Raw genomic sequence first — 16,932 nt, forward strand, 5'->3', positions numbered from 1 at the left:
ATTCTCCTGGCTTCATCAGGGATATCATGTCAGTAACACAAGACCATTGTAGCTAAACACTGGCCTCAGCGGTACACTGAGGAGGCCGTGACTGGCTGCAGTGGTCACAGATTCTCAACCCCATAAGCCGGGTAAATATGGCCAACGCGGCTGGAACTGCTAGATAAGTACCACTCGACTATTTCAGGCTATTCACCAGTGTTGTCCGTTTTCTTACAGAGACTGGCGATTCAGACGGAGGTAATAATGTGACCAGTAAATGGACAAGACACAAGTAAAGAGACGGGATACTCCGGCAGCTGTTTTCATTTATAGCTACTTAAAGGGGAAACCAGACATTCTAAAAAAATATATAAATTACAAGTAGTAAACGGAAACCTGAACATAAGAAACGCTTCTCACTCAGCTGCCTGACAGTATGAAGCCGATGCGCAAACACGGTGAGAAACTTATTCACACATCTGAAAAGGTGCTGCTGTTTTTAGTTTTTTCATTTTTTTTTTTTTCATGTCCTGTTAAAAGATAAAAAATAAATTGTACAAACTGCTAAAACCTCATTCCCCTGACTGGTAAAGTCTCGTGAGTCTGATATTGTGTATTCTTCCTGAGCCATTCATGTGGTTAAATACGCTGTGTATAAAATCCATTTTGCAGATATGAAAAGTACAGCAACGTGGTCCGCATGACAGCGTTATCCAGGGTTAGAAAAACCGTCTGCTTTTTGTCCAGGACCAGCACCGCTCTTGTCCACAGACGGTCTGTCTATGGCATGGCCGCTTAGCCCCTATAGACTTGAATGGGGATGAGCTGCAATACCAGACACTGCCCATCTCTACAAGGGTGGCACTGGTTTTGGACAACAAAAAAACAGCCCGTTGTTGTAATCCTTCTTTAAATAAATCTCACGCAAATAATTTGTCAATTTGAATAATACAAAATAAAAAAATGCTCCTAGGTGTAGATATTACTGCCACATGCTTGTTATGGCGCCCCCTAATGTTCTCTTGATTCCCACCACCTAATATGTTCAGAGCAAGCTGCTACTAATGTGCCAACTCTTATTCCACAGCCATGTGAAAGAGCCGGGTGATAGGACTGAGCGTGTGTGACCACTGCCATCGGACATAATGAGGACAGCAAGGGGGCGCCATAACTCTGCTACTAGAGTGCTGACGGTGCTGTATGGATCCATAGGGCTTAAAGGGGTTGTCCCATGTATTGTGGGATAGGAGATAAGGATCTGATGTGTGGGAGCCCAACTGCTAGGACTCCCATTGAGCATGTGAACTGGGGTCCTCCTGTGTCCACGCATAACTGAAGCAGCAGGACAACACCCGCTGTTTAAAGTGGTTATCTGAGAGTGTAAAACTCCCCCCATGTGCCCGGGCCCCCACACTGACTAGACTTACCCCGCTCGGCAGATGAAAACATCCAGTGTCAGGGGTGGGTGGGGACAGAGACGAGCCTCCCTAGCATCTCAGGAGAAGTGGCGCAAATATATTCACTGTGAGGGACCTGGGCATAAGGGGAAGGTTTTTATACTCTTGGATAATCCCTTTTAAGGAGGCTGTGGTGCTCCAGACATCTCACAGGTTACCCTAGGCCAGTGCTATCCTGTTCACAGGTCCCATAGCTTAGGTGCAGCTTATTCCCATACAAGTGAATAGGGCGGAGCTGTCATACCAAGCACTGCCACTATACAATGTATGGCGCTGTGCTTGGTGAGCTGTTAGGAGGCTGCAGTACGCTCCAGAGCACTGCAGCCTCCTCAGATACTGATGACCTATTGTGACAATGGATCTATGAGCAAGCACACGCGTGAAAAACACGTAAGCGATTTGTGCACCCGATGTTTTGGATTTTACGACACTGGATTTCTATTTCTGTTGATATGATGATGGTTCATCAGTATAAAAAAAAAAGTTAGACAACTTCCCTCCCCCTTTAACTGAACTACCTAGTGCAGGTTACTGCATGACCATTAACAATGAACACAACTTGGTTCTAATTAATATGATCCCACAGGGGCTGTAGAATGGCTATGCTGTTTGCCTGCAGACATTGTAATGTGGCACAAATCTAGACCCCGCTGCACGAGCCATCCTTCTTCATATTACCGCACTGCAAACGGATATCAGAGAAAACAAATGACATTGATTTAAAAAAAAAAAAAATCTTTACAGGGATGCGGCTGTGATCCAGGGTCCCGTCCATATTCTGTCTCCCAAAAATGGTAAGCTGGAGAGGTTTCGTTCTTCTGCTCCCATTACTGGAGAGGAAATACGAAGTGGACATAGGAGTGCTTGTGATGCTGCTGTAAGAGTTCCCTTTTACCCCAACACAGTCCATCTGCATTAAAAAATGGGGGGGAAATATGTTTATGGAAGGCAGGTTGGACAGGGAGAGGCCAGAAGTCTAGCCCCATCTCCTCCCATAAGAAACCACACGACCATGATGCCTTTTACAATCTTCAGACCAGTCCAAGTGCTGAGTACAGTATTTTGTTTAAAAAAAAACCTTCATAAAATCGTGATTTTTAGTGATGTGAGGAGAGAAGCAAGAGGAAGGACACACAGTTTGGGTGAGGGCCGGTAGAGATAAATATACATTTTTGTTCTTGTTCTACTAGCCCCTTGTTTAAAACCTCTCCACGTCCTAAAGCTCATCCCGAAGGCCATGTGGCAAGCTAAAAAGTGTCAGCACCTTCCATGTGATTCTCACTCTATGTTCTAATGTGAAACCAGTGACCATCATGGAAGAAAGCCCACAGCAGGGCGGACGATGAAGTTTAGCTGCTACGCCCACAGCATTGGGTCCAGCCTGCCATTTTGGTTTGTTTCTCTGTAAAATATGTAATGTTTATATGTAGTTTAAGTGTTGAGCACAGCTTGGGGGCAAGACAGCTCTGCTTTCTGAGGGTTTTGTCCCATGGCCCTAGAAAAGTCTACTCAGCTGGAGGGACAACCAAGAGTTGAGGGAAGGAGGTCACAGCAGAAGCAGCTTTCCATTCCTGTGGATCTTCAAGATCTTGCCCAGTCGCTGTTTTGCAGTGGCCAAGCCTTTCTTGGGTCTCTTCCCTGAAAATACAAACAAATGTAACATCCAGAGGCAAAAATAGGAAGGCAAATATGTACAATGCCTTGCAAATGTATTCACCCCCCCTTGACTTTTTTTTTTTCGTATTTTGTTACATTACAGCCTCAAGTTCAATGTTTTGTTAATCTGAATTTGATGTGATGGATCAGAACACAATAGTCTAAGTTGGTGAAGTGAAATGAGAAAAATATACAAATAAAACTATTGTTTAGAAATGGAAAACAGAAAATTGCCATGTGCGTATGTATTCACCCCCTTTGTTAGGAAGCCCATAAAAAGCTCTGGTGCAACCAATTACCTTCAGAAGTCACCTGTGTGCAATCTAAGTGTCCCATGATCTGTCATTACATATACACACCTTTTTTTGAAAGGCCCCAGAGGCTGCAACACCTAAGGAAGCGGCATCACTGACCAAACACTGCCATGAAGACCAAGGAACTCTCCAAACAAGTAAGGGACAATGTTATGGAGACGTACAAGTCAGGGTTAGGTTATAAAAAAAAAAATCCAAATCTTTGATGATCCCTAGGAGCACCATCAAATCTACCATAACCAAATGGAAAGAACATGGCACAACAGCAAACCTGCCAAGAGACGGCTGCCCACCAAAACTCACGGATCGGCAAGGAGGGCATTAATCAGAGAGGAAGCACAGAGACCTAAGGTAACCCTGGAGGCGCTGCAGAGACCGTACGCTCCATAGAGTTGGGCTTTATGGCAGAGTGGCCAGAAGAAAGCCCTTACTTTCCGCTAAAAACAATAAGGCACGTTGGGAGTCTCCCACACGCCTTCTCGCAGTGTATGGAGGAAGGTGCTCTGGTCTGATGAGACGAAAATTGAACTTTTTGGCCATCAAAGAAAACTCTGGTGCAAATCCAACACATCACATCCCCCAAAGAACACCATCCCCACAGTGAGACATGGTGGGGGCAGCATCATGCTGGGGGGATGGGACTGGGAAACTGGTCAGAGATGAGGGAAAGATGGATGGTGCTAAATACGGGGATATTCTTGAGCAGAACCTGCACCACTCTGTGTGTGATCTGAGGCTGGGACAGAGGTTCACCTTCCAGCAGGACAATGACCCCAAACACACGGCTAAAGCAACACTTGACTGGTTTAGGGGAAACATGTAAATGTGTTGGAATGGCCGAGTCACAGCCCAGATCTCAATCCAATAGAAAATCTGTGGTCAGACTTAAAGATCGCTGTTCACAAGCGCAAACATCCAACCTGAAGGAGCCGGAGCAGTTCTGCAAGGAGGAATGGGCAACAATCCCAGTGGTAAGATGTGGCGACTGCTCATAGAGACTCATCCAAAGTGACTTGGAGCTGTGATTGCTGCAAAAGGGGCTCTACAGAGTATTGACTTTAGGGGGGTGAATAGTTCTGCACATTGATGTTTTCTGTTATTTTGTCCCATTTGTTGTTTGCTTCAATAAAAAAATATAAATAAGTAGTAGTTGTGGGTATGTTCTGTAAATTAAATGATGCAAATCCTCCAACAATCCATGTTAGCACTTTTGCAAGGCACTGTAACTGGGGCTCTTACATAAGGGAAACCAAACTTTCTTACCCTGAACTACTTGACTGGTTGGAGAGGTAGCAGAAAGCCGCCGGTGGGATAGGAAGACACCTGGTGCCATAGGGGTAGTGCCTCGGTTAACCTGAGCCATGCCAAATATATTGGGTCCTGCTGTGTATTCGTGATCCACAAGACTGCCAGAGAAGACCTCAATCTGTGGCTCTGGTGGAGGAGGCGGCGGCTCTGGTTCAGATGGGACAGCTGGAGGTTCAGGTTCACTTGGCGGCTTCTTCTTAGTGACGACCTTTTTCTTCTGAGATTTCTGTTGCTCCTAATACAGGAAAGGAAGACAATAAGGTAATGGACTCCAACAGCTAGGTTTACATCTCCCATTGTGTGTTCCAGCAGAGGAGCAGACTACTGGAATTACCATATCCAGCATAACCAAACACCACCGGATCCCCATTCACTGTACCGGTTTATGGCATAAATACTACTGCATGCCGGTAGTCTGATCCTCTGGAGGAACAGTCTACTGTATGAAAATGTGAACCTAGCCACGCTGACCAGATTACAGCACTTGTGATTTGCTACTTTACCTGCTGAGAGAGCCTTGCTGCAGCCACCGCTAACCCCGTCTCCACTGAGGCCACACGTGTCCCCTCACGAACCGGCCGAGCCTGTTTAGGAAGTGTTGGAGTGACGCGAGCTAAAGAATAAACAAAAAGCGGTTAAAGGGCTTTTCAGAGATCTTGATTCTGATGGCCTATCCTCTGAATAGGTGAGGGTCAGATACCCGGGAACCCCACCGATCAGCTGTTTGAGAAGGCATCGGCGCTCCTGTGAGCTTACCAAGCACGGTGCAAACCTTGTATAGCGTATAAAGGATGGAGCGGATGGAATGAGATTTTGTAAAATCCCGTTCTCCACAGTGCTGCTGCGTATTATGGACTGCGGATTGCACAGGAAGTGTCGTCACTTTCGTACATCACATGTGCACCTCAATTTTCAGCTTCCCTTCAGGCACAGCAGCCGATGCCAGTGATTAAGAGAATTTTCTGTCTGGTGGGAACCTGAAATGGCCAGGACTGGAGCTGCTGGACTGTGAATAATCTTTTTTTCCCCCCTTTGGACACGCTTATCGGCAACTATCTAATTTTTGTGTCATGCCAGAGAACCCCCTTAATGCTTTATTCACATAAGTGATTATGAGCCAAAACCAGGAGTGGAGGCTGCACAGACATGGGGTATAAGGGAAAGATCTGCACCTGTTCTGTGTTTAGAGCCGCACCTGGTTTGGCTCAGAATCAATGACCCAACACTGATGCGTGAATGAGGCATAAATGTCAAACTACTGGAATGGTTACAGATCTAATGCATCTAACTTGATATTGATTTAGGGGGATTCTGATATTGATGACCTATCTTCCTAGACCTGGGCATCGCGGCCTCCTCGTTGCTCACCAAGGACAGCGCATCTGAGTTTGGTATTGCAGCTCAGCCCCATTCACTTGAAGGAGACTGAGCTGCAACTAGGCCACCTAAATGATGAACAAGACGTCACTGGTCTAGGGATAGGCCGCAGCCCTAAGAGCACAGCGGCGTCTTTAAATAGCTGATTGGTGGGGATGCTGGAAATTGGACCCCCATTGATCAGATACTGATGACCTATCCTGAGGATGTCACCAGTTTTTAACACTTGGACAACCCCCTTTAAAGATCCGTTTCTACAGCTGCATGTGGAAACACTAGAAAGTTGGAATTCAGCCCTACATGAAGCTACAGTAGATCAGAGGACAGCAACCTCCTGCACTCCAGCTGTTGTGAAACTACAACTCCTAGTATGCACTTCTATGGACACTGGGAGAAAACAGCTGAGCAAGTGTGCAAGTTGTAGTTTGAGATGAAATGTAAGAAGTTGCTGACCCCTGCAGTAGATGTTCATCACTTTTTGGGGTACACACACATCAGATGTTACTCCCAACCAGAAGACATCAGCAGCATGTATGCAAGCACAATCAGACCTGTCAAACACCTACCTTTTGGGTTCCATGGAGCGTCGTCGGTCTGCTTCTTTCTCTTGGGACGTGACCTCAGGGCTGGGTCATCATCATCTGACTCCAGAGAAGGGTAAACTATAGGAACCACAGAAGTGTAAAGTCAGGACTACATATGTGACAAACCTTCCACGTCATTAGAGACGTGCAGTAGGTGTACAGTACTTGCTATTATACTACTTTAGAAATGACAGTTTTTAGGGGTGCCACGTTTAGGCCAGGTATTATTGACTACGTATTTCCTAAGACATTTGCACTTACTGTACTCTGAGTCTTTGAAGCATGCTCCCAGGGTCTCCTGCTCATCTGCACTGTCGTCGTCATCCTCACTGTCCATGCTGCGATGTGCTGGTCGTCTTACCGGCCTCTTTCCTGGCCTCAGAATAACTCTACTGTTTCCCGTTCCTCCGCTGGTACCATTGCTGCCAACCTTGTTGCTCCCTGCAACTTTTACACCTTGTGGTAGGTTTCCTGAAGCCCCGCCCTCTTGACCTGCTGCCCACCAAGCTTGCAGATTAGAGGGCGTAGAGGAGGAGGCGGCAGCTTGCAGATTTGCCATGCAGAGCATGCCCTGGATAGCTTCTTGGGTGCTCGGAGACGCAGGAGCTTCACTGTACATTAGAAAAACAGTACACACCATCAGACGTAGGTCAGTTATCAAAAACTAGATTTTTGTACTTAGTGAAATCTGTTTCTCTTCCGTTCATTGGGGGACACAGGCATTGACCATGGGTATAGCTGTTGCCACTAGGAGGCGACACTAAGCACACAAAGTGTAAGCTCCTAAATCAGTTCAGTGCGAAAGCAGTAGGAGAAGCCAGACACAAGAAAATTACATTATGTACAAACCCAGAACCACACAGGCCCGAAAAGGCCCATAAACAAAAGAATGGGTGGGAGCTGTGTCCCCCAATCAACGGAAGAGAAACAGATTTTACGGTAAGTACAAAAATCTAGTTTTTCTCATCCGTCTCATTGGGGGACACAAGCATTGACAATGGGACGTTCCAGAGCAGTCCCTGGGGGTGGGCCTAACTTCAACCCTCCCGACAATCGGAGAACCGCAGTCTGCAAAACTCGACACCCCAAAGAAGTGTCAGAAGATGCAAAAGGTGTGCACCCTGTAAAACGTCGAAAAAGTATGCAAAGACGACCAGGTCGCCGCCTTGCACACCTGAAGGGCCGAAGCCCCGTGATGTACCGCCCAAGAGGCCCCCACTGCCCGAGCCGAATGAGCAGTCACCTGGAAGGGTGGGACCCGGTCCTTAACGCAGTACGCTTCCACAATAGCCAAACAAATCCATTGGGGAGTGAGAGTCTGACGCTGCCAGCCCTCGTCTCGGCCCCTTTGGAATCATGAACAGGGAATCCGTCTTTCTGAGACAGATAAACCCGCACGGCTCGTACCAAATCCAGGGTGTGGCGCAACTGCTACCAAGGATGAGACGGGTCCGGACAAAATTAAGAAAGAATAATCTCCTCATTTAGATGGAATGTCGACACCACCTTTCAGCAGGAAGGACTGCACAGGGCGAAGGACAACCTTATCCTGATGGAGAATCAGGAAGGGCGACCGACATGACAGAGCCGCGAGTTCCGACACTCTATGGATAGAAGTAATTGCAACTAAAAAAGCCACCTTCTAAGACAGGAAGCGAAGCGACACCTGCTGCAAAGGCTGAAACAGAGAAGATTGGAGAGCGTTGAGCACTAGATTAGGATCCCAAGGATACAATGGAGGACGGAAAGGGGGCGCAGCATGCGCCACCCCCGGCAGAAGTGTCAGAACCGCCGAAAGCGAAGCTAAATTTCGCTGAAAAAGAATGGAGAGAGCCGACACTTGCCCTTTGAGAGAGCTGAGAGCCAGCCCCAAGTCCATGCCCGATTGCAGGAAAGCCAAAAGTCGCGAAAAGCGAACGGGAGACAGCTGTCTCCGCTCGCACCAACTAAAGTAGGACTTCCAGGTCCGGTGGTAGATTCTGGAAGACGACGACTTTCTGGCCCGAATCATGGTCTGGCCCACCGCATCCGATAACCCACGAGCTTTCAGTACTGCGGCTTCAACAGCCATGCCGTTAAATGTAGCGACCCTAAATTCGGGTGCAATCCCAGCTGGACAGTATGGCACGCTGAAGCGTTCTGGTATGGAATTGAGCATAGTGAACTGCTTCGAAGGCAGAGACCATGTGCCCCAGAGCCCACATGCAGCGACGAATGGGAACCGGAGCTGGCCGCAACAAAGGAAGAATCTGAAGACAGAGCATATAGATTTTCCGGAGGCAAGAACACCTTGGCCTGACAAGTGTCCAGTACCATGCCTAGATGAAATCAACCACTGCGATGGATAAAGACAAGACTTCTGCCTGTTCAGGATCCATCCGAAGCGCTCCAGGGTGTCTAGAACAATGTTCAAGCTGTCCGCAGTCACCCGGAATGACGGACCCTTCACCAGGATGTCGTCTAAGGGATCGTCACGATCCCCCTGGCATGCAGCAGGGCTATGACTGCCGCCAGAACCTTCGTAAAGACCCTGGGAGCTGTGGCCAGGCGGAACGGGAGGGCTACAAACTGGTAGTGAAATGGACCCACTGCGAACCAGGGAAACCTCTGATGACCGACGCATATGGGCATGTGAAGATAAGTGTCCTTGATGTCTATCGAGGACAGGTACTACCCCGGTTCCATGGACGCAATGACCGACCTCAGTGACTCTATCCCGAATCTGCGGATGCAAAAGGAAATGGTTGAGGTCCAGAACAGGACGGACCGTCCCCTCTTTTATGGGAACCACAAAATTGCCAGAAAAAAAATTTGCGCTGATGACGCACAGGCAAAACGACGCACCGAAAGGACCGCCTACTTCTGGACCATAATGACACCCCTATGAGGAAAAAGGGAAAGGTTAGGCCTTGTAAGAAGGGACAAATAACACTCACCCAGCCTGTGTCCCTCCAAGCAGCAAGCACCATCAGCATCCCGCCAGGTGCTTAAAATCCTGGAAGTGGGCGGAGCCTACTCTCCCCTGTCGTTGGCTTGGGGGCAAGGCAAAAAAGCCCCACCCCCCCAAATGATGCCAGCTCTCAGCACCTGCCCATAATCTCTGCGCTGTGCTGACAGACTCCCTTTAAACTAGCAGACCTGCAAACTGATTTAGCCTAGTCCCTGTAGGAAGGATATAGCTGAAGGTGAGGAGCTCACACTTTGTGTGCTTAGTGTCCGCCTCCTAGCGGCAACAGCTGTACCCATGGTCAAGGCCTGTGTCCCCCAATGAGACGGAGGAGAAAACTAAATAAAAGCAGCCAGTCTTAATAAGGACAACGTCTTTTCATATGCACTGTGTGTGTGGAAATTAAAAGGGGCTATCTGAACATGGGAACGTCCCCTATAGTATACAGAGTAGACGGTATAAGCACAGAGGCAGCTCCCTCTCCACAGGACCATGTATTACAGCTGGTCACTATTACATATGCACTCAGAAATGGGGTTGTGCTGATTCTCTATTAAAGGGGTATTCCTATCTTATAACGTAAAGGCAAACCCCAGTTCTAGGCCATCCGTTTTAAAGATGGGAATACCCCTTTACAGCAAAATGTGTGTTGTATTGAAACCAGATCATTATAAACCAGAACATGCATTTGCCAAGTTCAGTCTTCTTCCGCACATCACTTCTGTTTGTCATTTTTTAAGTCCCATCCATCAGTGGCCTCCATTCACTGATGCTGGGAAAAGACAGAAGTAGCTCCTCATGTGCAGTCCGTCCCCAATGTAAGTGAATGGAGGCTACTGCTGGTAGACTGGTTACACCACCCTCCATCAGTGGCCATCCATTTTGAGACCACAGGGCCAGCAAGCAGGTAAGATGACCTGCTAGTAAACATAAAATTAAACCATCTTCCAAGATCATTTAATAACGTCTATTACTAGCTGCAAGCACAAGCTGTTCCCAGCACATGTGCAGCTAGTAACACACAGTAGCCAACCCCTTTAATGACCAGTCTCAATGAATGACAAGACAAAGTACAATTGGTTTCCTCTTCTCCTTACTCAATCTCAGAGTAGTCCGGGCCTCCGACCTGTCGACTAGCCTTTAGAAGGTCTAATATTCCTCCGCTGCTTGCGCCAAGTTCGTCTTCATCGGCTTCTCCCATCTCCTCATCTGTGGTATAATCTTCCTATTATGTGAACACACTTATTTTTCAGACTGAGAACTTCATGAACAACTTTAATACAATGCATACTGGTAGATTACTTACCTCCACGTCAAACTCCAGCTCTCCAGGCTCCCTCACCCGATTAGGGTCTGAACACGGCTTCGCTCTTGGGAGTTTCCGTGGGAATTCTGCGATAAAAATAAAGGATTTGTACAGGACTGGATGAAAGGTGTTTCAATGACTTCCATTCTAGTCCATGCAGAAGGTCAGTTACTGAAATTCAGTTCCATTCCCTTGAATGCGGCTGAGCTGCAATACCAGACACTGCCCACGGACTAGAGTGGTGTCGTTTCTGGCGTGAAAGCAGGAGCGCCTTTATTCAAATTCTGTACAATCCCTTTAAAGAAGCAAACTCACTGATGCCAACATTATTATGTAAACTGAAGAGCAAATACACTGAGCAGGTCAAAGCATCTCCTGGGTACATACTATGGAGCTTTCTTTTTGGAGGAGCCAGCCTTCTCTCTTTGCGTGGGCTCTCATCAATTTGAAGGTCTTCTTCAGAGTCCATGAAGAAGGGGTCACTGGGAGAAAGTTCTGGATCCATAGTTTCACTTTTAGGGGTTTTTGGGACTAATCCCTGACGCCGACTTCCTGCTCCTACGCGAATCTTTTTGCCACTAAAAAAAAACAAAAAAAAAAACATGTATATGTTATACCTAGTGGAGGGCATGAGCAATCAGATTCAGGTCTCATGTCATGACAGCCAGGACATTATAACCAGTATCACTTCCAGATGGAGTCTATATTGCTGGGAAATCCGATGCCGATTTGGCTTCATTGCAAGGTGTAATATCTGCAGCATAAAGGACATGCTGTGGATTTAACATCCGCACCACAGGTCAAGTTATGCAGATTTTTAAAATCTCATCCCCTCTGCTGCTACTGTAAACGTTACAACCAATACATACTAGATTTGCAATAGCTGCTGAGTCACAGATTGGGGACCATTGGTCTAGACCAGGGATGCTCAACCTGGGGCCCTCCAGCTGTTGCAAAACTACAACTCCCAGCATGCACTAATAGCTGTAGGCTGTCTAGTCATGCTGGGAGTTGCAATTTTGCAACAGCTGGAGGGCCGCAGGTTGGGCATCCCTGGTCCAGACAGAAAAGAAGTTGCCATGTGTATTCCAGTCCTTCACATTAAAGGGGTTCTATAGTTTGTTTTAACTGATAGGCGGGGGTCCGACACCTGGGACCCCCATCGATCAGCTGTTTGAGAAGGCAGCAGCGCCGCGGCCTTCTCACTGTTTATTGCTGGCCCAGTGACGTCACGACTAGTATTAACAGGCCTGTGCGCGGCTAAGCTCCATTCAAGTGAACAGAGCTTAGCCCCGCCCAGGCCAGTGATACTAGTCGTGACGTCACTGGGCCAACGGTAAACAGCGAGAAGGCCGCGGTGCTACTGCCTTCTCAAACAGCTGATCGGCGGGGGTCCAGGGTCTCGGACCCCCGCCGATCAGATGCTGATGATCTATCCAGAGGATAGATAGTCAGTTAAAACAAACTGCAGAACCCCTTTAAGGTTATAAGTCACCAACCTCAGATTTACACCGTTGGCCAGGACCAGTCGCAGTTTGCTCTCAGTTAAGTCTGAATCCAGTAGGCAGCCATCGGGCTTTTCATCAAGATCATCCATGAAGTCATCGTCGGTCTAAAAAGTAAAACAGATTGAAAGGGGTATTCACATCCTATAAAGGGATGGTATGTTGCTAGGTCATGCCATCACTTTATGATCAGTGGGGGCGGCAGTGCTCGTTTAGTCTTCACTGTTTCTACCTGCACATTTATTAAGACTGGCATTCATCACAGTGAAGTGATTTGTGCCAAATTTATTAAAATGCGCACATCATTTAATAATTTGGGGCATTTTCAAAGTCAGTCACACGCCTTAAAGGGGTTATCAGGTGATATACATCCAGAGGATGGGTCATCAATATCAGATTTGTGTGGGTCTAACACCCACACCAATCAGCCGTTACAGTCCGGGTTTTCCATGGGGGCAGTAGCCTCTTCCTAGGTCATGTGACATCACCGCACATCGGTCACATGACCTAGTTGCATATCAGACCCACTGACGTGAATGGGGGTGAGCTGCAATACCAATGTATTGCTATACAATGTACTGCTGTGCTTGGCGAGCTGCCCGGCGGGGGTGAGTATAGGTAATCATTATTATTTCTTGGATATCCGCCCTTTAACCATCTAACAGTTCTGCCCAAGCCAAGCTCGAGCAGAAGGAGAAGCTGCTCTCTGGATTGGTAAAAGCTACAGACAAGCTTTCATACAAGACCAGAATCATAGCATTAGCACAACGTCAGCAGGAGATATCACAGTTAGAAATCGAGTCTGAAATAAATGTGGTAAAATCTACATTTACTTTCACTTTCAGCTGCATTCACTGCATCCCGATTTCTAACAGTAATATCTTCCCATGTAGCAACGATAATGCTGCGATTCTGATATTGTTTGAAACGCCTGCTTTCAAACAAGACAATCACAGCCTGTCTGTCCCATAGGCTGATTTTAATTAGAGTAAGTATAAAGCTGTAGCCTGCTCTCCATGTATTGGAAGCCATTTGGCGCCAGGAGAAGTATCGAGTGGGCTCAGCATGCATGTTGGTACCTGCATCCCTGGATTTAATGGAGGCCGTTATGGCACCAAAAATGGTAAAAAGCAGAGTGGACCCAGCATGCATGTGGAACCTGCACTCCCTGAATTTTATGGTGGCCATTATGGCACATAACAGGTAGTATCTAGTGTTAGGTTCCTGTCTTATAGAGATCGCCTTGACGTTTGGCAGACGGGCCCAAATAATTTTGTACAAAATGCATTTGCCAAGAATCTAAAATTTGCTAAATAAGCGTAGCATTAGCAGCAGAATGTTTTCTATAATTAGGTCATTATTGTACTTTATTTGTGTGTGCAGAGTGATGTTGCTTTGTCTTTTTTTCCAATCAAAGCCCATATCTCTAACTGCTACCAATCCAGAGATATGTGCAGCAAAAGCAGGCCCCACAGATTGTGTCCCAAAGAATGTGTCTAACTTTGCAACCATTTTTTTTTTGTTCCAATACTTCCAAAATAGAAGAACGAAGTCCGTTTTGTGTATACAGCTCCTATGCAGACAAATATTTTACAAACCTGTGTGCACTCTGATCCTGTAGCTGTACTCGCTTCCATTTGCCCTCTACTATTTGTCAACCTACCAAATGAATGCTACTAGGTAGTGAGATAGATGGAAGGAAGTATGACCGCAGGATTCGTAGTGTACAACAAGGTTTTTAAGACTATGTGCAAAGTTTTTTTTAACATGCATTACAATACAACACATGGTTGCAAAACACAGATGGACATAGCCCTTAATTCCTTCAGTGAAGCAGGTAATGACCATACGACGCGTTCTATCACGACACAGAAATGAGAGGAAACTGACATTTTTAGTTTTTCCTACCATTTCTTCCTTGGGAATCAAGGTGTTCCCCTGCATGTCAGAAAGCTCTGAGCTCAAGTCATCCTCCAGACGAATCCTTCCCCCTTTCTTTAACAGTTCCTTGGTTTTGAAAATTTTCTTTCTGACAGGAGTGGACGTGCCAGTGATGGGACTTCGAGTCATACCCAACAGATTCCCAGTTTTCTCAATGTTTTGATGGACGATATCCTGAAGGGAGAGGGTAGAGTTTCACGAGACATGTGTATGGCATGAAGTAAGGCTCGGGGAGATGCCACCTGAAGAAAACCTCACCTCCATAAGTTTGACTTCGCGATCCAAGTCCTTGATGAGCTGTGCAGTAATGATGGTCTCTGGAATCTCTTCCTCATGATCCATAATTGCCTGTAAATCAAACCACATCCAAATGAGATAGAAACAGAAGCCCCAGGACAGATGGAAGCTTCTATCTGTATTTAATTGGCCGGTCCCATCATAACTTATCACCTATATCTTGCTGACACTTAAAGGGGTTATCCTATGGGCTATCCCATCATAACTTATCACCTGCCACTCAATTCATCTCAATGGGATTACTGAAGAGAAGCTGCTTGACCATTTCCAGCATCCCATAAAGATGAATGCAGAGGCAGCATGTATTCATAACTTCTGCTCTGTTCTCTTAGGGAACTTAAAGGGGTTATCTGGTAATATAAATTGACCTATCCTCAGGATAGGTCATCAATATCAGATCGGCGGGACCCCCCACTGATCAGCTTTTAGAAGAGGCCGGACACTTATTGAGTGCCGCCGCCTCTTCGTAGGGTACATGATATCACCGTACATTGGTCACATGGCCTAGTTGCAGCTCGGACCTATTGAAGTGAATGGGGCTGAGCTGCAAAACCGGCCACTATACTACGTACGGCGCTGTGCTTGGAAAGCTGACAGGAGAGCTCCGGGAAGGGCGGCAGCTCCCGTAAATAGCTGATCGGCGGTGTTCCGGGAATTGGACCCCCGTTGATGTTTAATGATAACCTATCCTTAGCATAGGTCATCATTATCACATCACTGGATAAACCCTTTAAAGGACCCCTTTTTGTAATAGGTGGGTGATCCAGTGGTTGGACCCCGACCAATCAGAAATTTTCCCTTATCCTGTAAAGAGGTGATAAGTTGTTATGGCGGGACAATCCGATTTAAAGAAGTTATTCGGTATTGGAAAACGAGATTTTTGTATAACTTACCAGTAAAATCTCTTTCTCGCTCTTTCCTTGGGGGACACAGAAGACCTTGGGTATAGCTCATCTCCATAGGAGGCGTGACACTAAGTGAAAACTGTTAAGCCCCTCCTCCACAGCTATACCCTCAGCCTGGAGAGAGAGACTGCCAGTTGCGTGTCCAAGCAGTGAGAAAAGGCAAAGTCCAACAAGGAACCAACAAGCCAACTACCCAACGGGTAACAAAAACTCGGAAACTGTACAGAGAAAAACAATGAATGGGTGGGTGCTGTGTCCCCCAAGGAAAGAGCGAGAAAGAGATTTTACTGGTAAGTTATACAAAAATCTCGTTTTCTCGCCCAGTTTCCTTGGGGGACACAGAAGACCTTGGGACGTTCAAAAGCAGTCCAAAAGGGGGAGGGACCACAGCACCAAGGTGAAGCACCCGAAAGGCATCAATGAACCGCCGCCCGCAAACCCAGGCGGGGCAGGCAGCATCTGCCAAAGTCAGAGTATGCACCCTGTAGAACTTGTCAAGGCGTGCAAGGTAGACCTGTGGCCGCCTTGCCCAAATGCATGGCCGAAGCCCAATGCCTCCGGCCCAGGAGGCACCGACCGCTCTGGTGAAATGAACGGTGACACCAAGACAGAATCCTGCCCTAGGTGCGGAAACCTCAGCAATAGCCAATCTGAGCAAGCGGAGGACAACCACCCTGGAGTCCGTCAACCCTATGCACAGACCTCCTGGAAACCCAAGAGGCCGAACATCTACAAGAGTCGGAGATCTCCAAGTAAAAAAACGGCAAGGCCCAAACAACGTCCAAATAGGTGAGGTGTTGAAGCGAAAGGCAAAACCACCTTCAGAAGGAAGGAAGGAAGGAAGGAACGAAGAAAAACGGGATGTAGAACAGCCCTGTCCTGGAAAAGACAGAAGGCTCGTAACAAAAAAAGGGCCATTCCGGCACCCGTCAGAGACACGACTGATACAGAACACAACCGTACCGGACAGAAGGGGTAGAGAGAACCTCTGTAACGGCCCCAAGGACAAGATTGGAGCGCCGAGAGCTCAGTATATAGTCCCAGGGCGGTACCGAAGGACAGTACAGAGGAACCAAAGAGCCACTCCGAGGAAGAAGGTCTTGGCAGGCCCAGAGGGCCGGGAACGCTGGAAGAGGAAGAACAGCGCCGACACTTGACACCCCAAGTAAACGACAGAACCATGGGGAGAGAAATTCAGAGTGGGGAATGCACAGCTTCCCACAGAACCCCATACAAAAAACCCTAAGCCTTACGACAGATCCTGGACGAAACACAGCCAGGAGTGGACAGTAGCGAACCCGCTGGAGTCGCCTGGCAAGCGGGCGAAAACCCCATGTGATCAGGCGCAGACCA

General features: G+C 47.3%; 1 protein-coding gene across 1 annotated transcript in view; it reads right to left on the minus strand.

The window, feature by feature from the left end:
- Positions 1–298: 298 nt before the first annotated feature.
- The window catches only part of LOC122946058 (histone lysine demethylase PHF8-like), a 32,020-nt gene continuing 15,386 nt past the window's right edge, over positions 299–16,932 (minus strand). The window contains exons 12-22 of the mRNA XM_044305363.1: positions 14,636–14,725; positions 14,345–14,551; positions 12,431–12,543; positions 11,319–11,509; positions 10,932–11,017; positions 10,723–10,850; positions 6,940–7,289; positions 6,661–6,756; positions 5,221–5,330; positions 4,673–4,952; positions 299–3,077 (exon numbers count right to left, since the gene is read on the minus strand). Coding sequence (XP_044161298.1) covers positions 2,986–3,077; positions 4,673–4,952; positions 5,221–5,330; positions 6,661–6,756; positions 6,940–7,289; positions 10,723–10,850; positions 10,932–11,017; positions 11,319–11,509; positions 12,431–12,543; positions 14,345–14,551; positions 14,636–14,725 — 1,743 coding nt within the window. The 3' untranslated portion in view covers positions 299–2,985. The remainder of the gene's footprint in view (positions 3,078–4,672; positions 4,953–5,220; positions 5,331–6,660; positions 6,757–6,939; positions 7,290–10,722; positions 10,851–10,931; positions 11,018–11,318; positions 11,510–12,430; positions 12,544–14,344; positions 14,552–14,635; positions 14,726–16,932) is intronic.

The sequence above is a fragment of the Bufo gargarizans genome, chromosome 9, assembly GCF_014858855.1.
Source record: "Bufo gargarizans isolate SCDJY-AF-19 chromosome 9, ASM1485885v1, whole genome shotgun sequence".
Taxonomy (NCBI): domain Eukaryota; kingdom Metazoa; phylum Chordata; class Amphibia; order Anura; family Bufonidae; genus Bufo; species Bufo gargarizans.